Below are 23563 nucleotides of genomic sequence, written 5' to 3'. Positions count from 1 at the left end.
GTTGACGGTGCCATTATATACGCAGGACTGGTAAATCAGTCTCACCTACGTTTCTTTTTATATTACGTGGAATATAGACATATTGATGCTTGTCATCAGGAAAAATGCATGTGCGCACTCTACATGATTCAGGAGTACTTTGTTTTAAATCTAACAGTAAATAACCGTGAGGAACCGACGTGGCATCGAAATAAGCTTCTTGTAAGAATTTCGAATTTTCAGGATAAACTTGACGCGCCATATGCTGGATTTGAGCACGATCTCGTGGATTTTTAAAAATAACAATATAGTTAGCATTTAACGAAATATCTCTTTGTTTCGGTCCTTGATGAAATAAATTCTGTGAGATTAAAATACATGATAAATTTCGATGATGAGCACCTTTTCTAAAAAGATCACAAATCGTATTGTTGGAAGATTCACGCATAAGGTCGTCGATAACTATTAATTTCGGTCTAGAATCCGACACAAAATCATCATCCTGTGGAAGGCCTTCATGAAATTCGACGTCCTTACCGTATTCTAAGTAACCGTCTTGCCATTCTGATTAGTAAAGCATTTTACGGGCAAAAGGTGTGTCTGACATGACATCTATATTCCGAAAAAATCGTTTAACAAAGTGCGTCTTTCCGCAGCCTGTCGGGCCACATATCATAGAGGTCCAAGGGTGTTTCCATGGTAGACTCATTTTTATTTTTCAGAAAAAGCTTATTTGTCGAGCAGGTCACGCACGCGCTCCGTGTACACGACAAGCTATTATTTAGCTAATATACAAGTTCACTCCGAGGCCGCTACTCTAGCAATGACCGCTATCGTTTAGCTTCTTTCACTTTATAAGCTTGTTAGCGTATGTAATATTAATAATGTAATTCATAAGGTAAGCTATTGAATTTAGAAATAATATACACATTAGAATTATTTAAAATTCTTATTTATTAAATTTAGCAAATACACAAAATATTACATTTTAATAACGATGTTTCTTCGAAAAAGGCATTATTTTTTCATATGATAAATCACCACAAGTTCTATACATATATCTTAATTTTTTTGATACGTGTATTGGACAGTAGGGATTATCTGTAAAACCATATATTTTTTCAACGTTGGAAACCATAAAGTCGATTGACGTTACATCATATATCTCGATCATTTTTAATAAATGACTAATATGCCTATTTTTGAATGAAAAAATACAATAACGTTTATCAAGAATTTCATCGTCCACCATGAAACTACAGTTGTGTATTATATACCGACACTGAAATGAAAATAAAATTTTAGTAAATTGTGAAAAGTATTTCAAGTTTTTTAACATATCAACGTATTTTTCCTTATTCTCTTTTTCCTTTAGTAAAAGTGTATGTACAATACGATGCCATGCCAGCCCTTCCAATGATTGTTTATACTCAGGAAAGAAACGACAGTTAGATACGCTACAGTTTATGCAGAATTTTTCCTCCAGGTTAATTTTTTTAGGTACTGGAAATAAGAATAAAACAAACACATTAAGACAAAAATAAAATGCTAACTCTTTAAACTTTATTCAATTTTATGAAACATTAAAAATAATAATCTAAACTAAGTTTTGGGTCTCCTTTTCGATGATTACAAAAATACTTATCACTATTAACGTGTATAGGACATCTATGGTTATCTGTACATACTCCAATATCATATTTGTTATCTATAGTAAATTGAATAGATAGTACATCACAGTAAATGATCCATCGTAATAAATCGGTGACTTTGGCGTTGTTTGAGTAAGTACAAAAATATTCATAGTCTACTATTGTAACTCTTCGAGGACAATCATCGGTATTGCAAAATTTACTATTACATATAATACACCACTCACACTTGCTTTGATATTTGACTTGGGCACTAAACTTTACATTGCAGACCTCCGCAAATACACTTAATTCATCTAAATATTTTTTATAATAATTATTTTTCTCCAACTTTAACCTAAGTAAATAACCTATAGCCTGTCTCCAGGCTATACCCTCCAAACTCTGCTTGAATGTAGGGAAATAATGACACGTCGGTACGTTACAAGTAGCAGTGCTCTCTGAATTTAAAGCTAAAACAAAAATTTTTTTAAAATTAACATTATGTATATAACGAATAAAATTAATTTTTACATTCTTTAAAATGATTTCCGTATATTTCGACTTTTATTACAATTTTAGTTGATTTATATTCCTAAACAAAATATTTACAATATATACATTTTATAAATATTTCTTAAATTTTATTTACAATAAAAAGTTTATTAAACTTAATTATTTATACGTCTTTTTTTAAATCCATAAGGACTTGATGAATTAACGCTATTTGAGCGTCTTTTCATGCTGTTTAATTTACATGTTTTTGACTCGTTACATGTAACGACATCATGCATCGCCGTACGCCTGATTGAAGTAAAATTATGCACAATTCTATCAGCCTTATTTAAAACTAAAGATTTTATTTTTTCATGGTTAATTTTACTATTTGTTGAATAATTTAAACTAATACCCTTAACTTTACACACCTCATGCGTGTAACCATCGGTTTTTTTAACTTTATACGAATAAAATTTGGGTCCTGCTGTAACGAATGATTCGATATAACTTTTCACACCATAACTTTCAAGCTCATCAGTCATATCGCCTAAGAAACATCCTGCAGGTACCTTGTACTCTCCAGGGGTATTTTTATTTAAGTATATACAGGAGTCAGTGTCATAATACAGCACTCTCCTACCAAGTTTTTCTAAATAAGAGTATAGTTTTAACCTAGCCTGAGCCGTAGTATAAGCGGCTATACTAACGTTTGTTACAGATGATGGTTTATAATTATCGTCTGTGTAAGCCCAGTTGATATAAAAAGTTTCCTGATTGACATGTAATACATTTTACAAGGTTCTATCAGATGACTGTAAAATTTCCATAAGCTTAACCTGATCCTTTATAATTTCTGTAACGCCCATATTTTCTCGCTGGCCAAACTTACCCCAAAATGAATTTAAACAAAGTTTAGCTAAAAATCTTAAGCCAGGATTTTTAGCTATTTTTTCTTTATCTAATTTTATACCCTCTTTTCGCTCATATTCTGAAATATAGTTCTCACGTGATTGCGCGTCGTTACAGTCACTGGGGTATCCAGAAGCTTGCTGTTTTAATTTAAAAAAAGTATTTATATAATCAACAAACAGACCCGATTCATTCTTCTCTGGATTATACTGTTTAACTTTGTACTGCCATATTTCATATATGGCAGTAATTTTATAACCTAAACTAACGGCTTTTTTCAACTCCTCCGATACCCAAGTGCCTGTAAGCTCTCTATCTTTTAAACACTCGTGGTTACAATCCTCCTGCTCTAAATTCTCGCAGCATGTTCTACAAAGCGGAAACATTAGACGTTTGTGCATTCGCACAGGTAGTACAGGAAGAAATAAATCACGTGGAGGCAGAATTCGACATTTTACTAACCCCTCGACTCTACTTAAACAGTTATTATCCCCGGTTAATTGCCTACACTCGTCCCCCACAAAAATGTCAGGGTGGCCTATAGGAAATTTACCTGTTTTACAAATGTAAGGGTAAAGCGAACATATATCGACATAATCGATCGTTTCACCTTCCTTTACTTCTGCCAAATTTACGGTATTCTCCGTTCGACCACCATAAAAGGCATCGCGAGGATTCAAAGTGTCCGACCATAACAGAGGGTGATTGTCAATATATCTCTTTATGTCAGTTGGAAAATTACTTTTTATTTTTTTGAAATCACAACCCCAAATTTCAGTTAATATATACCCAGCCTTTACTATTCGAGCCGACATATTTAAAGTTCGCGTATATTTTTCTTCGAAATTCGTACCATGTACAGATTTTAAGCGTTCGGTACCCTTATAACATGAAGTACAACCATGATAAAAACACCCATGATATTGAAAAACGTATCGATCACCGGTGACCGATTCATAGTAACCGTCAACCAAAATGTTTTCGGTGAGCCTCACCTCAGCTCCTTTACCAGCGTGTTGAATGTCGAATCCTGTCTCCTTCTCTTTGAAAAGCAACCATTCTAAAGATTCTTTAGAATGAGTATTTTTCTTCCTGTAACCACCAGGCGGTATTATGCCTATTTCGTCACGTTTGAGAAAGTTCTTACGAAAAACTTTCGAGCAAGCACTAGCAATTGTCGATGCTTCAACAAACGGACATGTACCACCTACTTCTACAAAACTTTTTCTAAACGCTGAACAAGCTTTTCTAAGAATGTCAACATCGGTTTTACAATATTTTAAAATTTCAGTTTGAAATTTGAAAACGTAATTAGATTCTCGCATCTCTTTATGCCACGATTGAAATTTTTCTCTCTCGTGAACACCCATGGAGTCTGGAGAGAAAAACTTCTCGTCAGGTATAGTACCTTCGTAGTTATAATATTCTTTTTTATTAAATAAATGCGGAAACGTACCTTTAATCAGATCATCGGAAAAACCAAAAGCTTTTGGTAAGTCAGATAATTTCATATGAAAATAATTTAAGCTGTCAACAAATTTGAGCCCTTCACCTATAGTCATAAGCATGATACTAGTACCATTCATTATAACTTTAGGTGTAATGTTTGTTTTTTCAACAAAGTATTTTAATATAAATTGAGCGTCAAAGCTCTTACTATTGTGTGCTATACACCCGATTTGTTTTATATTTTTTGGTTTTGACGCTTCTGCATTTATTATATATTCACTAAATAGTTTTACGGTGTTGGTGCCTTTGAACACAATAGTTACACCACCGCCACAAAACTTGCATTCTTGATTCATATTTGAATCAATTCATTTTTCACAGCATAACTGCGCTACACCTAAATTTACATTATGTTTAAAAGAAGTTTTACTGAGACCTTCGAACTCTTCCTCTTGGGTAGTTTCAAAGTCATAAAAAAGAAAAGCATGCGCTGGTTTTTCTATGGCTTTGCTATCTACCGTATTCTCAACATTTTTTTTAATTTTATTTCGTACAATCGGTACATAACACAAATGATTATACGGTCTTACGCATGTGCAAGTGGGACAGTATGATTTACCGCATTCATGAGCATTCTGTTCAACGGATATGATATTATTACAAGTGTTGCACCTTTTCACGGCAGCGCAGATGCTGATATTTTTATTAAGTGAGTTTATTTTTAAATGTCTATTGTAACACGTTTCACCGTAAAAATTAAGTGAGCAATCGCGACATTTTATTATTTCGGTATTTTTCGGGCACATAGGTGAAGTCATACACCGGTCACACGTATACGCGCATTTGTGCGTTGATTTACGATTTAATTTTTTGTTACAAAAGGGACAGTAATATCTACAAGCTGTTAAACCAGTTAAGCTGGTTATAACGTCAAAGTGACCTACCTCATTATCTATTTGCTTATATAGTATGTTTAAAAAACGTTTTGGAGTTATATTTTCAGATTTTACGTATTTATAACCATCAAAAAATATTGAGTCACCAGTACCTAATATCTCTAACGTATATATGTTAATTATAGTCTCACCTAATTTTAAAAAATCCTGAAATTTTTTTATTTCGGGCAACCCACAACCAAGTGTTTCATTAATATCAACACCTGCGTTTCTACACAACTCTTCAGCTTTTTCCAGCTGAAATTTCAATTTACTTTTTCGTATCCGTTCCCACTCGCTCTTCACGATAGGCGAATCCTGTTCCTGTTTTGCACAGTGCGCTAAGGCTACGACTAACGCGCGCGGTAGACATTTAGCGTCTTTATTAACTATGCTAACTACGGATTTTTATTTTATAATATCATAATTTGTTAGGGATCCTCTACCCGTAGGCGGTGTGATGCTAATTATTCTAATACATAACGTGTCATCAACTTTCAATTCACGCGAACTCTGAGTGATAAGATCTATCATCCTCCAGAGATCGTTGAATTGGTAGTCGGTCAACAATCTAAAATTATGTAACGGTCCGTTTGGTAGAAAATTACTAGATATTGTGATTCCTACGTAATCAGTCGATGCACAATTTTCAGTTATATATCAGATGCTCCTGGAAGGTCTGCAGCTGTTGGCGCGGAAGCCCCCGCTGCTGCGGCCTCTTGAAGCTCTGCTGCTACCTCTTGAACCTCAGCTGCTGCGGCTTCATTAGATTCCGCTGCTGCGGCCTCCTGGAGCTCCGCTGAGGTCACCTCAGGGTGATCTGCTGCGTTTCTTTCACTTAGTGAAAAGTTTTCCTCAGCTGCTATGGCTGCTTCTTCCAATAGCGCGTCCGGAATCTCCATAGACTCTTCATCCAGGTTCTCCACTGTACGTATTTTTTCGCACTCATTGAAGCAGCCACTCAAATCACTGGTCCAGCCACTGCCTAGAATTGAGCCGCCCTCACTAGAGTCACTATAACCACCTATGCTATTCACACATTCTTCTTGATTTTGACGATGATAATTAGAACTTGCGTCGTCAAACTCTTCCAAAACCATCAATTCGGCGTCCCGATGGTCCTCGTCATTTAAACCGAATGACACGTCTCCAGGTAGCTCTGCATTCACAGCGTCGAGAGCATCATTCTCGCGTTGTAGACCTAAAATAAGTAATAATATTAAAGTCGCAGTTTTAACTAATATATTACGAATTTTAATAATAAATATTTACCCTCTCTCAGTCGAAGTAAATGACCCATCAAGGCTCTTACTTCAGGTGCGTTTTCGGTTCCTCGTGCTCTAAGCACTATAGACACGGTTTCTAAAGAGTCTAAATCCTCTTTAAACACCCTGTATCTATGTAAGACACCGATACACACCGTGCTTTGCGTCTGGATAAATTCCCGGAACAACCTTCTCACATCCCTGGCAGCATCCCTCAGCGCCGTGGTCAGGGTGCGGTTGGTCCGTTCTCCGCCACGAGGTTGATAGGCTCTCATATAGAGTTTCACTTCGTAAAGTTCATCCCGAAACCTACGTATTTCTTGAATACACCCGCTGTCACCTCTAGCGTGGAGGAATGCCCCGTCCAGGGCATCCTTGAAGATTTTGAACAAAGACTCCGTCTTGAAATCCATTTTGTACACTCAAGAAGTTCTCTGTGACTTAGATAGCTGCACAACACACTAGACACTGTGCACAATCCGCACTTGTAGACAGTAAGTTTGGAATAGTAAACTAAACTACTCCTTAGGACCTTATATACCGATAGTTTCCCCACTCTGAACCTCCTGACGATACCGTTCTTTAATAACAGCGGACCATCCTTAGCCATACGTATATCCACGAAAATTATTTTATTATATGTAGGCACTTTAATGCACCTGTAATAAAATAATTTTGAAGGATACTTTTCGGGCTACAAAGTGAATCTTTGGAAATTCAGACGTACGTTTGGCTGGGGCTGGAGAGCGCTGAACCGACCCGAGACCCTTAATGACCTACCGAAGTGACCGTTTAGGGAGTTTAATGGTGTACAACGTCGCGCTGTGTATGAGTCGTTAATGACGTGCTTAGGACGGACACAGGCTACCCATGCATGATATTGCGACTTATGATCTAATAATAATAAAGTCATTTAGACAACCGATTCCTAACTAAAAGAACGATAACGACGCATCGTCATTACTGAGGCTGCGTTTGAACGACTGAGTTTATGAGACATTTTAAATGCATCAGTGAAGCGTCGCTGTCCGATACTATCAGCCGTAGTGGGCTACTATCTAGGTAATTATATTTAAACACAAATTTCACCATACTCTAGTCATTAGAGTTATTATTCATACACGCTCTTTTCTCTTTCCCTCTCTTGTATAAACACGTATACTACCCTTTCACGCAAACGTATTTAAAGGATGGCTGTGACAGTCTTTGAGTATTCAAGTTGCTACGACATTAAGTAACAGACGTACGTTTTCACATCAGTTTTCACAGTAGTATTACAAGTTTTGTTTAAAACATGAACAACACTCGTTTGTCAAGAGATACAAAGCGCATCGCAATGGCATCTTATAATTCACGAGAAGATGCTCTGCAATATTTACTATATTCAAGAGTTTATCCATTAAACACATCGTGTACTAAAAAAATTATCGTTGGTCTTAAGCCCCAAAGCAATAACGATTTTACTTGTATTGTAAAAATAATTAATCAAACATTTTTTGGTATAAATTTCACAACCGACACATGGACTACGTTCAAACTACATTTTGTTAAAATTAATAGCTATTTTAGTGACGAAGTACAGAATAATCCAGCAGCTTTTGACAAGATCTCGTTCAACGGAATTACACTGAGCTTTACAAGTTCATATGGGACCAAAGCTATATTACTGGATAAAATCGAGGAGAAGACCACCACTAGCTGCACATCAATAATCACTAATGAATGTGTAGAATAGGAAGTGAGCAATAAGAAAAAAGCGTACTCTCCTGCAATTGTTCTACAGAAGACGACTTTTGAGGGCATTGTTAATATGCTTGAGTGTATCGACTATACGATTGAGGCATGTGTCAAAATAGCCTCTGCAGTGTCACAGTGCAGTAACGATATTATTAATAATGTTTACAAAAAATTTATTGAAAATACTGTACTCCACCAACTAAATCCTATATCAAACAGTATTTACGCTCGAAAAGTACTGAAATTAAAAATGCAATATCAACTAACTTTGACGAGAATTTTAATAAAAATTATTTTGACGTAATTTTTAGTGAACTGCTAACACTACATTGTAATATAATATCAGAAACTGTAATTGAAAAAATTACGACACCTAAGTGAATATTATTATTGTGAATTATTATTCCATAAATATTGAAAATACAGCACATGATTTATATATATATATATATATATATATATATATATATATATATATATATATATATACATAAAATAAAAACCTGTTTTTCCTTATTTACAGAAACTGAACATATATCCTGCACCTATTATTTATTTAGTTTTACGTAATTATTATTGATATTTATTATTATTATTATAATAATTATTATTATTATTATTATTATATTCATATGAGCGTGTATATAGACGCTTTCGAGCAGGTGCTCGCGTGCACACACACATATGCCTGAATGTGGAGATGTGTGTACACATATGCATACATACGGACGTGTACACATATGTATGCATACGTACGGACGTGTACACATATGTATGCATACGTACGTGCATGTACACATATGTATGCATACGTGTTAGAAGGTGCAGAAATCTACCTCACCAACACATAGTTAAAAGGACGCCACATGTACACGATGCATTGACAGCTGCTGAAGGAAGCGGGTAACTCCCACAGACGCTACAGCCACGCTATATCGCTGGCTAGAGGGGGGAGGTACACAAACCAACCACTCTGTCCACAATCTTGGACCTAACCTTGTACGAGCGTCAGCTGTTCCCTACAACGGCGGCCATCTTTGTCCCCATCCTTGTACGCCGACTGAGACCCCCCTTACCCCAGCCCGCAAATATTGAATATATATAATAAAAAAAATACTAGTCGATGTATTTTTAATTGCACATTACAAATAATCTATTTATTGTAATTGAACCTCCGTAGTTTTTTAATTAAAAATAAAAAAAGAAATGTGCTATATGTACCTTGGAAAAATACGTTTTTCTCAAGAAATATTGTGTTTACCGATATTCTATCAACGTTAAAAAATTGAACCCTAGCTATTTGTAATTGAGACACTGCTAAATATTGCAAAAAAAGCATTTATTTATAAAAAAATCTAAAAAATCACTTTTGAGAAATTTAACATACAGCACCAACGTATTGCGCATGCGCAAACCACTCCGAGTGCGTCAGCGGTCAGCGTGTGGCAGGCAAAGCGAGCAGCTGTTCTGCAGTGGAGAAAATACTTAGTGCTGCTGGCTGCACTTTGTGCTGATGCTGATGATGTCGCATCTGAAAGCAGTATGCAGCGATCCAGGGGTTGTGCCATTGCCGCAATCAAGGATGGACTTTTCGGTTATTCATACAGGAAGTTCTGGTGGAGATGATTGTGATGAGAAATGACTGGACTGTGTGCACTAGGTGTGAGACTTACAGACCACCTAGGGCACATCATTGTAGGATTTGTAAAAGGTGCATTAGGAGAATGGATCATCATTGTCCCTGGTACGATTGATTAATCATGCATATTCACTGTGGATGGGTAGTATTGGAATACTTATCTCTTTCCTCCTACTTTTCAGGATAAACAATTGTGTTGGTGAAAGAAATCAAAAATATTTCATACCATTTTTAGTGTATGTCGGTACTCTAGCTTTATACGCGATAGCCTTAGTAATCGTGTCTTGGGTATTTGATTATCCACAGTGCAGCAATGACATTGCAATAAAACAGAGTCGCATGTAAGTACTGATTTTCAGAGTTGCTTAATTTCTAGTTAAAAATTATTTGCAAAGAATAATAGCTTTTCGATAAATAACTGTGACAAGAAACATGCATTTTAAATTACTAGTATTACAACGATCTTTGATGATTGCTACAAAATTATATTTTTTTGTTTCAGTTTACACTGTGTGATACTAGTTCTCGAATCATCATTATTTGGAATGCTTGTAATTGCAATTCTAATATATCAATTCCAAGCTATTCTTGATGATGAAACCGCTGTTGAACGTGTACAAGGAACTCACAATCATCATAAGAATACTCATGCTTTTACTCTACTAGCTCAAGTCTGTGGCAAGAGCCATCCTATATTCTGGCTGCTTCTTTGCCATAATCCTCCCCGTTATTCTTGCAGGCGAGATGATCATCTTATTTGAGATGACCATCAAGTTTGATTAAATTATCTAATTTAAGTCAACAAAAAGAAAGTCTTTTAAAAAGAAATTGTCAGTCAAGTTGAAAGTTGTATATTTATTTATCTTATTTAGGTGGTTTTAGTTTTTATAATGATTTGCTATTGGAATGAATTCAATTTAAACTCGATTTATCTTTTTTGTTCTTGTTCTAAAACATAAAACAAAGTTTTTCTTTTCTAAAGACAATATTGACGAAACGTAATAAAATCTTGTGCCACTATTTTTTTTTATATTCTTACCAAAGGCAGTATCAAGACATAAAGAATAAGAAAGTGTCATATAAACAATTATTAAAGTACATTAATTCGAGTACAATTAAAATAATGTCACAATGTTTCAAAAGCTGTGTTATGTGTATCAATAGGAACTTCCATGATTAACAACATATTTTATATTATATCTTAGTCTTTGTAATGTATTTTATATTTTAAATTATGATTGGATTTGTTTGCAGTTTCTGTATTATACATGTGTATATACACTTACTTGTTTATGATAGATTGTAATGCAACAATTTTATTCATGAGAATATATTTTAGTATATTAAATATCTTGAAATCTTAAATATACATAAGTGAAATATGAAAACATGAATTCTTTTAATGCTGATATTCTAATTTCTAAGATATTTCAACAAGTTAATAAAAGTTGTTGCTACATAAACAAGTACAAGTCTTGAGATTTTTTGGGATATTTATGTAGCAACAACTTTAAGCACAAAGTGCAGCCAGCAGCACTAAGTATTTTCTCCACTGCAGAACAGCTGCTCGCTTTGCCTGCCACACGCTGACCGCTGACGCACTCGGAGTGGTTTGCGCATGCGCAATACGTTGGTGCTGTATGTTAAATTTCTCAAAAGTGATTTTTTAGATTTTTTTATAAATAAATGCTTTTTTTGCAATATTTAGCAGTGTCTCAATTACAAATAGCTAGGGTTCAATTTTTTAACGTTGATAGAATATCGGTAAACACAATATTTCTTGAGAAAAACGTATTTTTCCAAGGTACATATAGCACATTTCTTTTTTTATTTTTAATTAAAAAACTACGGAGGTTCAATTACAATAAATAGATTATTTGTAATGTGCAATTAAAAATACATCGACTAGTATTTTTTTTATTATATATATTCAATATTTGCGGGCTGGGGTAAGGGGGGTCCGACTGAGGCTCTTACCTCCCCTCTTTGGCCGCCATCTTGTCCCTATCCTTGCACATATACTACTATCAGTGCCTTTAAGTTTCAAATCCGTTTTAATCGATTTATTTTAAAATTATGCGGGCTTTTCAAATGTCAATTGAAAATTAAAATTTCGTGCTATAATATAAAAGACAAAATAAACATTTAAATTTCCCTATTATAACGTTATTTTTTTTTTGTCTTTTATATTATACCACGAAATTTTAATTTTCAAATTGACATTTGAAAAACTTGCATAATTAAAAAAAAATGAACTGAAACAGATTTGAAAATTAAAGGCACTAACTGAAATGGCGGATGTGTTGTATCGATTATTATTTTTTATAAAATAGACTTTGAAACTTATAGGGTTTAAATCAAATAACAATATATATTTTTTAAGTTCCAAATACTTATTGTTTTCCAATTCATTTATACTATTGATCATGAAGATTTTTATAAACAATATCCATTTGCATAGCAAATTATTTATGTAATATTGAAAATACGTATCTAGGGTTCCTAAGTTTTTCAAATCGCAGAACATCATTTTCTTAGTCGCAATAAACTATTTATAAAATAAACTACAGTTTGTAATGATCCGTATCAAACTATAACAGTACAATTAGAACACCATTATATATATATATATATATATATATATATATATATAATATATATATATATATATATATATATATATATATATATATATATATTATATATATATATTATATATATATATATTATATATATATATATATATATATATATATATATATACGCACACCATATAGTATTCTATGACTGTTACAGTAAAAAATAGATTAATATGGATTGGAACGTATTGAATAAATGTTATTTACTGTTACGGTTTGAAACGGATTATAACAATATTTAAAAAGTTATAATCCGTTACAGTCCATATATACGTCGATATGAATTGGATGTAACGGATTATAACTTTTTAATTATTGTAATAATCCGTTTCAAACCATAACAGTAAATCCAATTTTACTCAATCCGTTACAATCCGTTATATATGTCATCATTGTGATGTTGCGCTTTTTATAACCGAACCGGTAACGCAAACAATCAGATTACACTTGTTTTTACGTCGATCTTCGTACCGCGGACTCTTACATCTACAGAAGGGGACAACGTGTAGGTCTAGGAACAGGTATGCCTGGCGTGGCAGAGGTGTAGAAATAAAGCTTATTACACACTGTTTCTTCTGAACAACAATAATTGTATATTCTGCAACCCCCAGTATGGATCAGACTTGATCTGATTACAAGGTTACCCGTGATAATTCTGTCTTAAACTCGGCACGCTATGTTACTCACTGTTAAATTACTCACAAAATAAACATGATAATACCCGGTTACTAGTTTGATGAACAATAACAAACTTTTACTAGTAAACAAACAAGACCCTCCGTGCTTCCGTGACTCTAAATCCCGTATTTAGATCGTCCCAAAATGGCGTCGGAGTCGCACTCAAAGGACGCGGCGTCCGTCAAGATGGCGTTCGGTCGTTATAGTTGCCCGCAGGGAATCGCTGGCATTATTTCCTCGTTGTTGTATTTCTCGCAGTAGGAATGTGTGCTGAAAATCGCGAAAATCCCCTACAACGTCGCGACAATCCTTGCAATAAGGGATACTTCGGTGGCGAGACGAATAGCGGTTATTCGGACGGCGAGGCTGCGAATACTGCTCGTTGAGAGGGTAACGCTACTGCCGTTCGACCGGCGACGGCGCCATGCAACTATTTTACGGGAATTTCGGATTGCTGGATGGCGTCCTTTCTACTTAATATTCTCCTAATTGCTGGATCTGTTGATTGACAGCGGCTCGGCGATTGTCTATAAGGAAGCTGGATCGCTTAGCAATCAACAGCGGCGCTACACAATATCAGAGGTTATTGCTGGATCGTTTATCGATTCTACAGCGACTCAATAATCCCCCTTCCTTCGAGGCTGGATCGTTTAGCGATCGACAGCGGCGCTACACCATTGGTCGAGGATTTCTGGATCATTTAACGATCAACAGAGGCTTGAGTAACTCTCCTAGCACGTTGCTGGATTGCAGAGCAATCGACAGCGGCTCAAACGGTTTATTAAAATGGCGGGATCTCGTTATATCGACTACGTCTCAACGCACCGATGCGAGTATTCACTCGTTCTTGGCACTCGTACCTTCGTTCCGCATCGCGTACCTCAACCAATACATCCACCGAACAATAATTAGAGGACCTCGTGTCGAATATGCAACAACTTACACAATCTTCTTCTTCGGTTCCAACTTCCTACTACTGCCCGGCGACTTCCTCTCTCTCCACATCGGAATCCACCTGGAAAAATGGTTGACTGTCGCGAGTTGGTCTGGCTTGTTCAGTAGTCGAGACGATAATGTACAAGAAGGAAGTCTTGTTCTTCCAGAGTCCTGCGCGTTCCCGGAAAAACCCGAATCCGCGCCCTCTATATTAATTAACGGCGGTGCGACATCGCCGGCGTCAAACGCACGGACGCTCCCTTCCATCCGCGTCGAACGAGCAAGAGAGAGACAGCGCGAACACGTAGTATCGTCCTGACGCGTCATCTAGCGCTGAAGTTATATGTAAGTCACCGTGCAGTCGCGGTGCATGGGACTCCCACTAGCGCACTTGGTCGCACCAGTGTTGCGACATGGCTCAGTCTAGTGGTGTGCGCTCCCCCCACTAATCGCGGCGGCAGAAAGCCTCGCGCGCGACCCCTCTCTCCGCGCGCGCTCTCCCGCGGCGCGTTCTCTCTTTCTCTCCCGATGGCTCTTACTCCCCCCATCGCTCGGCCCGCCGAGCTACCACGAAACCGCTTATTCGTGTCGCGACGCGACTCCTGGTGTGCGCAGGAGCAGGTGTGTGCTGGCTGTGTCGGTACAGAGGTACTCGACCACGTCTGATGGATCGCGGCGGCGCTATCGTACCACATAGTCGTCTGCCAACCCTGCAGGGGAGCCACCGTTGCTCTGCGTGGTTGGCAGGTGAGGTTATCTCCCTCGGCGCTACGATAAACAATGTTATTGTTCCTCTGCTGCATGATACATTGCAGCAGGGAACAACATTACTTGTGCGGATAATTTAGTGATAGTGTACACGTGTAGACTACACGTCGCAATGCCCCCCCCCTAAACCAAAGTTTCCACGGAATTTTGGATTACCTCGGTTGATGACAGCTCCTCTCTGGATCGAACACCACTGGAACCCCCTCCTGGACGTTGGCCCCTGATCTCGCCGCTTCATCCTGAAAGTTCGCCGCGAAAACTAAGTCCCGTTAACACGTTTACAGCTCCAACTCTACGACACCGGGGAACGGAACGGCACGACGCTAACACACGACCATCAACTGGCGCTAGTACTTGGCAAACCGTCCGCGATTTGAGGCACTACGGTTTTTATACAAGGAGAACACAAAAGGCTTTTCTCCGGGTTCCATTTATGTGGAACTCTTTATTTATAACAAAAGAGAAAGAAAAAAAATCAAGGAGCAACCCTTAGACGTTACTCAGATGCGACCTGAGCAACGCCAGGACCTCCGGCGGAGCCGTAGCGATGTTGTGGAGGGCCATCCTCCAGAGGCTCGGCAGCTGGTTGTGGGATTGACCTCGGTCCATCCTGAGCGGCAGCATGTGAGGAGCGGGACGGTGGGGCAGTTCTCTACCGCCCATTACCTCCTCGTATGATGGTGGTGGCGCGTCAATCTGGGGGCCACGGGCTTGGTGTTCCCAGGTACCAGGCCTCCCGGCTTCTCATTCGGGATCTCCCCGTCCCCTCGGGCGAAATCCCTGGCGGCGCAAATAGACGACGTGGGCGTCACGACACCGCGGATAGTTCCCCAAGTCCGTTTCCTGTCGGCCACAATTAAAACAGAAACGGGTCGGCCGCGCCCGGCATTCTGTCCTACGGTGTCCCGGTTGCCAGCAGTTAAAGCTCGTCCGGGGAGGCGGGTCAACAGATTGGGCCGTCGCGATGGGAGTCAACCCTCCGAACATGACCCCGTCGAGCCTTACCGCGGCTCTCCGGCGCGACGAGCGCGAACGCGAACGGGAGCCCGTATTCGCCTTACCACCCGAGCGACGGGGCACCGCGCCCGTGCTAGGACTCCCGCTCGAGTCACTCTCGGCGCCCAGAATCTCCAGACGGGGTATGAGCGGAGCGTTTCTCGGCGCGGGAGGCGGCTGATAGAATGGAATATCCACCTGAAACGTCGCGAACCGTCAACAGGGAACCGTGGCGCTAATTTAGTGGCATACGTACCTCCACGGCTTCCCGACGGATCGGTGGACCCGGGGGGGAGTGGTCACGGTGACGAGCCGGTCCGGCCACCACCGACTCAACGTCCTCCAACTCGAGGTGGCGCAACGGGTTGTATTTTCGCCTCTTGCCGTTGGGATCTCGAAGTCGAGGGTACTCCCCCACTGCTTCCGCCCTCTCGTTGGAGATCGTGATGGTGAGATCATCGCCATCTCCCACCAATGCGTCCAGCTCGTCGACCGCGGCGCGACTCTCCTCGAGGGCGGAGGGCTCCTCCTGCACCGGAATTCCCTCCCGCTGGTAGGCCTCTCTTTCCTCCTCCGTGAGGGGCAGGGGCCCCGCGACGCCAATCTTAGTCTTGCGGGGAATTCGGGTGTCCGTGACCCCGGCACTCCAGCGCTCTCCTTCCTCCACGGAGCTTGTGTTGGAGCATGCGGGGCTCCGACGGGCCCAGATCTCCGCCGCCCGTGTCATGTCGGTCCGGGGCTGACTCTGGCGCTGCTTCTCCCGCTGATCTTCGATGGCGCGTAGCTCCCGCTCACACTCGCTTTCCATCTCTGCGATGTGCTCGGCCCATGACACGGTCTTCATAATGCTTCACAGGGGTTTAACGTCCATTAGTATGGAGTTAGTAAGTCGTTGTATATCCGTCACCAGACTTCACGACGCTATGGTACAAAACAAGAACAGCACAACCTACCTTCGTTGTGGGCGCTACGTGTTCGCGGCACGGTTCCGCGGAGGCACATACCTACGCAGCTCGCTCAAATGGACTTTGGCAGTCTGGCGCTTATCTTTGGTCTCCAGAATATACACGAGTGGCGATAACTTCTGGAGAATCATGCACGGTTCGCTATAATTCGCGTCTAACTTGTTGCACTTCCCGTCCACACCTTTGGAGAGGGAATGTACTTTCCGACGTACAATGTCGCTCACCTCAAATTCTAGTACGCGTTTCCCTCGGTTGTATAATGCGGCCTGTTTTCCCCAGGCTTGGTCCAAGTGTTTCAGTATTATATCACGAAGCGCATCCAACCGTTTTACCCGATCTACCCAGACCGAAGGATCTAATTCAATTTTGGGACCTCGTACTTCTACTTCCCGGCGCAAACTTTTCACTGGTTGGGGATGGCGTCCATAATTTAGGAACGCCGGCGAAACCCGGGTGCTCGACTGCATTGCCGTGTTTACCGCGTGGCGAAATTCGTGCAGGTGTTGATCCCAATTTCGGTGATCTTTCCCTACAAACGTCGCAATCATCGTTTTTAAAGTTCTGTTAGTTCGCTCTACCGGATTCTCCTGAGGATGGTGCGGTGGCGCAGTTACATGGATGACATCATACTCCTCCAAAGTATCCTTCATGGTTTTGTTTATGAACTCTTTCCCGTTGTCCGTTAGAAGAAAATCGGGGGTTTCCCAACGGAATAAGATCAATTCTTCGAACGCCTTCGCTACTGCTTGGCCCGTCGCTTTCCTAACTGACTTTAATTCGACCCAACGCGTGAATAGATCTTGGAAAACTATCAGATATTTGTACTGGCTTTTACTCGTGGGAAATCCCATCAAGTCGACAGCTACTACCGACCACGGTCGTTCCACGATTCTCTGCCCCATTTGACCGGCCGTTCCTAACTGAGAAGTTTTGTATCGCTGGCATTCGTCGCACTCCTGTACATAATGGTTTACATCGTGCCAAACTCCCGGCCAGTAATATTCCCTCGCGACGCGATCATAAGTCTTCTCTACTCCTAAATGACCGGACGAGGCTTCGCGATGGGCGTCACTCAAAACTCGGGAACGATATTCTATCGGCACCACCAGGCGCCAACCCTCTGACGGGTGAGTAATCGGGTCTAACAAAGGGTCGCGGCGGTAACTGTACAACATCTCGTCCTCGACTTTCCACTCCCTAAATTTCTTTGGCGACGTCATTACGTCTCGCCGGCGCTGAAGATACCACTCATCTGTAATTACATCGAACGCGCTAACTAACTCTTCATCTTCTCCTTTACTACGAGATAACGCGTTGGATACGTGATGGTTGGCTCCTTTCCTATGCACGATCTCGAAGTCCCATTGTTGCAACTCAGGGGCCCAACGCGCTAATCGGCCAGTTGGGTCTTTGAGGTTTTGGAGCCAACGCAAGGCGCTATGATCGGTGATTACCGTAAACCCATAACCTTCTACATACGGACACAACTTCTTAATCGCGTATATCATCGCCAGACACTCCTTTTCGGTCGTAGTGTAGTTCTTCTCCGCTGGCGATAATATGCGGCTTAAATACACGATTGGATACTCCCCATCTTCGAACTCTTGGGTAAGTACCGCGCCAATTGCAAAGTCGGACGCGTCGCACTGAATCGTGAACCTCTTTGTAAAATCGGGGCGCGCGAGAACGGGAGCGCGAGTCAAGGCTAACTTTAATGCCTCAAACGCCTCTTATTGCTCCTCTTCCCATACCCACGGTTGCGTATTCCGCAAAAGCTTCAACAGGGGGACTAACACCAAAAATTGGTCATATGTCTATGTTATCTGCCACTTAACTTTTAAAAGTTTAAACAAAACAAGTCAAGTTGCATATAGCATAGACATATGACTTATTTTGGTGGTATCATTAGCATGGTACTACCATTTATATTCACCAATTATAATAAATGTGTCGCTTTTAAGTTTTATTTTTGATTAACAATTAGAAGAGTTATTAGTATGTGCTTTTATTACATGTTTTTATCGTGTGATTTTATCATATGTTAAATTGAAACCACAAAAACATATGATAAAAGTACATATTTTTAACACATTGATAAAAACATATGATTTTTTCAACCGGGGGAATAAGTAACTTGTTTCGTCTTATTCCCCCTTATTCCTTCTTATTCTTATTCCCCTGAAGTTAAGTTTTCAGCGTGCGGGGGTCCTAAAGGATCCGGGCCTGGGCCCTGGTATCCGAAATAAAGCAATAGTAATAACTATAATAATAATGAGCCGCCGACAGGCGGCGCTGCCTTTCGTTATGTGTCAGCAGTTTCACCGAGCTGACCTTCCAATCTTCGTCAAAAAACTAAGGGTTTGGTCTCCTCTCTTATTCCCTGGGTTTAAGTCTCAAATCATCATCATACAAATATACTTGATACTTAAAAGATGCTTAAAATAAGTGTTTTATTTATATAATAATTAAATATAAATTATTACGTATATTATTATGTACATAATTAATATTAAGTACAATTAAGGATAACAAGATTAAAATATTAATGAAATCAATTATAAATTTCATATAGGATTTGATTTAACATTATGCTTTTGTATCATGGTGGTTTTAAGGTTGTGTAAAAATAATTTGTATCAACAAAATTTTTACAGTGCACAAGTTATAAATAAATACTTCTGATTACTAAGTGCAATTATAAAAATATATATTCAAATTGTTATTTTGTGAACTTTATTATGAGTGATTCAAGTTTCGTTACAGATATTTAAAGCTTTAAGATTAAGATTTAAAAATAAGTTGCTATGGTTATAGCTAGTAGTTGGATTCAAAATGCCTCGGACTCTAATAATGAAAAAATTATGTCTGCAACTGGAATTTTAATTTGTCATGACAATTCATATCCATTTCAAGAAAGAACATTATCATTAGAACAGCCTATTAAAATAGGTCGTTCTGTGGCACGGGCTAGAGCTGCTAATGACAATGCTATATTTGATTGTAAAGTTTTATCTAGAAATCATGCCCTCTTATGGTATGATTCTGGTAAATTTTATCTAAAAGATACAAAAAGTAGCAATGGTACATTTATTAATAATAAACGTCTTAGTCCATCAGGCGAAGAATCAATAGCATGTGAAATTTGCTCTGGTGATGTTGTTCAATTTGGTGTGGATGTAGTTGAAAGTACTAAGAAAGTTACTCATGGATGTATTGTAGCTACTTTGAAACTTTATTTGCCAGATGGAAAAGAAGCAAAAGCAACTCTTTCAAATTCCATTGCTTATGTAAACATTACATTAGAAGATCTTTACAAATTAAATCAATTTATTCAAGAAGCTGGACGAAGAGAAAATGCATTGCGATCAAAGCTGGAATATATGCAGCAATTATTAGAAAATACAAGAGTAGCTGCTAATCAGTCATGGAAGGCTTTGGTATTAGAAGATTGTCTATTATCTCGATTAGAAATGCTTGAAAATCAAGTAGTTGCCTATTCTAAAAATTTAGGAGAAGATAGCTTAAGAACTGAATTGGCAAATTTATTGGAAGACAGGGTTCAATATCAAACAGCAACTAAAGAATTATTACAAAAGAAAGTACAAGAAAAACGTGAAATTATTAATAAGATACAAATTTTAAAATGTCGATTGAGTGAAACAGAAGAAGAAACACAAAGTTTGCAAAATATTATAAAAGATAATCAGAATGAACTTCAAGAGCTAGCAATTAAATATATTAAAGTTCAACAAACTTTACATGATACAACTGATAAATTGAATAAAACAAAAACTAAATTAAAAGAAGTAATTGAACAATCAGAAAGTGAAAAACAAGAATTCTTAAAAAAGATAGAGGATCAAAAAAGTATTGAACAAAATTTACAAACAAGCCTCAGAGATTTAAAGTTAGATACAGTTCATATTCATAAACAAATCAGTGCTCTGAGAAATTATATGCAAACTTTACAAGACATTAAGTATGTTACAGATGAATCTAATGATTCTAAAAATCTTGCTAATCCCATTGATGCTATTAATATTATTCTGAGTAAATGGAATGCTTTACAACTAGACTTTGTGGATAATGATACTTTATTTCATGCTAATCAACATGATAATGAAATCAATTCATTTGATAACACTAAATGTAAAAAATTACTTTCTGAAAATGTTATTTTTAAAACTGATCATTCAACAACATTAGAAAATAAACAGCTTACCAAGTATATATTACCACCTATAACTAATAAATCATTGATTATGACAAATAGTGCTTTGTATTCAAAAAAATTAGATAGTGAATTTAATAATGAAAATTTTACTGAAAGTACTACAGAAGACTGTGTTAATTGTTTAAGTGATTTCAGTGCTATCAAAAAAATTGATGAAATTTCTATTGTTCAAATTGATGATAATATAAGTGTCGATGAAAAGGAAAATATTGCCTCTGTTAAATTAATAATGAGATTCTCAAATAATAAAAGTAATAAGAATATTGATCAAAATGTAGTCAAAAATAATAATTTAGATTTATCACATATCGGGGTAGATAAATTTGAATATGAAAACTCGTTTACTAAATTATTGTCTGTACAAATAATAAAAGTTGCTCAGCAAATAAATAAAGTTATTGAAATGAATAAGCAAATATTACATTCAAAAAGTTTTGATTCTAAAATTGATCAATTATGTTTACAAAAAGACAGCTTAATTAAATTGAAATCATTGAATAAAGTTGATGGTTCTGTTAACAAATATTCTCAAGAATTAATATTACAAAGTTTAATCAGATCAACCAATGTTTGTAAAATTAATTGTGGGTATAAAAATTATGATGTAATTGTACAAGATTTAAAAAATTGGCTTACCCATGAGTCTAATGATATTATCATTGATAAATTAAATGAATATTACCTTCAAATTGATAATGAAACACAGCAAATTCAAGAACTAAGTGAACAATTAGTTATGCTTAAAGAAAGATATAACCTAAGTATTGAAGAAAAAGCTAAACTACATAAAAAGTACGAAAAGCTAGATTTCCAATGTAAAGATTTTATAAATACTACTTTTATGGTACCTATTTATTATGTTGCACCTATTATATTTGCATTAGTTTGGATGATATTGGAAAAAATGTTGCAACTATAATTTTTTAATTCATAGATTCTTTTGGAATTAATTTTTATATACAACAAAAAAATATTGTATTATTTAGAGAACAATCTTAACTTGATTTCATTAGTTATAAATTAATATTACTTAAATTATTTATTGTTTTTGTATCTATAATGTAATACATTAAATAATAATTTTATGTAAAATGAATAAAAAAATTTGATACCTATATAATAAAATGCAGTTTTCTTTTTTTTCAAGCAGTTCAATAGTTTAAACTTAATACTACACCAAAGCGATTGACGGTTCAGAAAAATCTAAAATTTGACATAAAAGTAGATTTTAGTGAGAAAATGACTCAGTTAAAGTATAGTGAAAGTTTGGAATGCGAGATACAAGTTATAAACATTTTATTTTCCATAAATCCACACATTTCTCTTGCACTCCTGATTGTATAAAACTGACAGTTCAGAATTCTCTCAAATTTGGCAAGTTATCAGTAGAAAAATTAATGAACAATTTGAGTGCTTGTGCAGCTTTGGAGCCTGTGAGCATAGTAATAAACAAATAAAAACCAAAATAAGGAAAACTTAACATAAAAAAATGAGTCTTATTAATGAGAGTATATAATCATCATTTGTTATACCTTGACGTATGCAACTTCTGTTATTAATTGTATCTCGAGAATAATCAAGAAGTAAATTGTGGAGTTCTTTTGACTAGCTACATAGGTGTAGTACTACCTTCCCTACTGAAAAAAATCAGATGACAATCAACTGATAATCAGTTGATAATCAGCTGATAATCATGCCAAAATGTCAGCTGATTATCAGGTGATTTCGGCTCAGTATTTTTAATAAAGCTGAAAGTTATAAATATGTGCTTATGTGAGATAAAATGTTGATGATAATCAGGTGATAATCATTCAAAATTTGTAACCTTTAATATATTTATTATAAGTTGTTTAAAATAAGTAAAATTTATAATTTCACATAATGAGGACCAGTACTGGTGTTACCATCAGGATGATAACACAAAAACTCTAACTGTGAGCTTCAAAATTTTTGTTTTTCAATAATTTAATTTAAACAAATTTTTTTTAATTGTTAAAAAACAAAAATTTTGGAGCTCACAGTTAGAGTTTTTGTGTTATCATCCTGATGGTAACACCAGTACTGGTCCTCATTATGTGAAATTATAAATTTTACTTATTTTAAACAACTTATAATAAATATATTAAAGGTTACAAATTTTGAAGGATTATCACCTGATTATCATCAATATTTTATCTCACATAAACGCATATTTATAACTATCAGCTTTATTAAAAATACTGAGCCGAAATCACCTGATAATCAGCTGACGTTTTGGCATGATTATCAGCTGATTATCAGTTGATTGTCATCTGATTTTTTTCAG

The 23563-nt window shown here is 37.2% G+C and overlaps 1 protein-coding gene and 1 pseudogene across 1 annotated transcript; both read left to right on the top strand.

Moving 5' to 3' along the window:
- The first annotated feature begins 7856 nt into the window (after positions 1-7856).
- On the top strand, positions 7857-11430 carry LOC116416169 (annotated as a pseudogene).
- Positions 11431-19354: 7924 nt separating this feature from the next.
- Positions 19355-22719, top strand: LOC103315757. The gene has a single exon (XM_008206205.4). It carries the CDS (start codon positions 19829-19831, stop codon positions 22175-22177), a length of 2349 nt encoding a protein of 782 aa, XP_008204427.3. The 5' UTR covers positions 19355-19828; the 3' UTR covers positions 22178-22719.
- The last annotated feature ends 844 nt before the right edge of the window (positions 22720-23563 follow it).

The sequence above is a fragment of the Nasonia vitripennis genome (genome assembly GCF_009193385.2).
Source record: "Nasonia vitripennis strain AsymCx chromosome 1 unlocalized genomic scaffold, Nvit_psr_1.1 chr1_random0001, whole genome shotgun sequence".
Classification (NCBI taxonomy): domain Eukaryota; kingdom Metazoa; phylum Arthropoda; class Insecta; order Hymenoptera; family Pteromalidae; genus Nasonia; species Nasonia vitripennis.
This window is presented reverse-complemented; position numbering and strand designations above follow the sequence as displayed.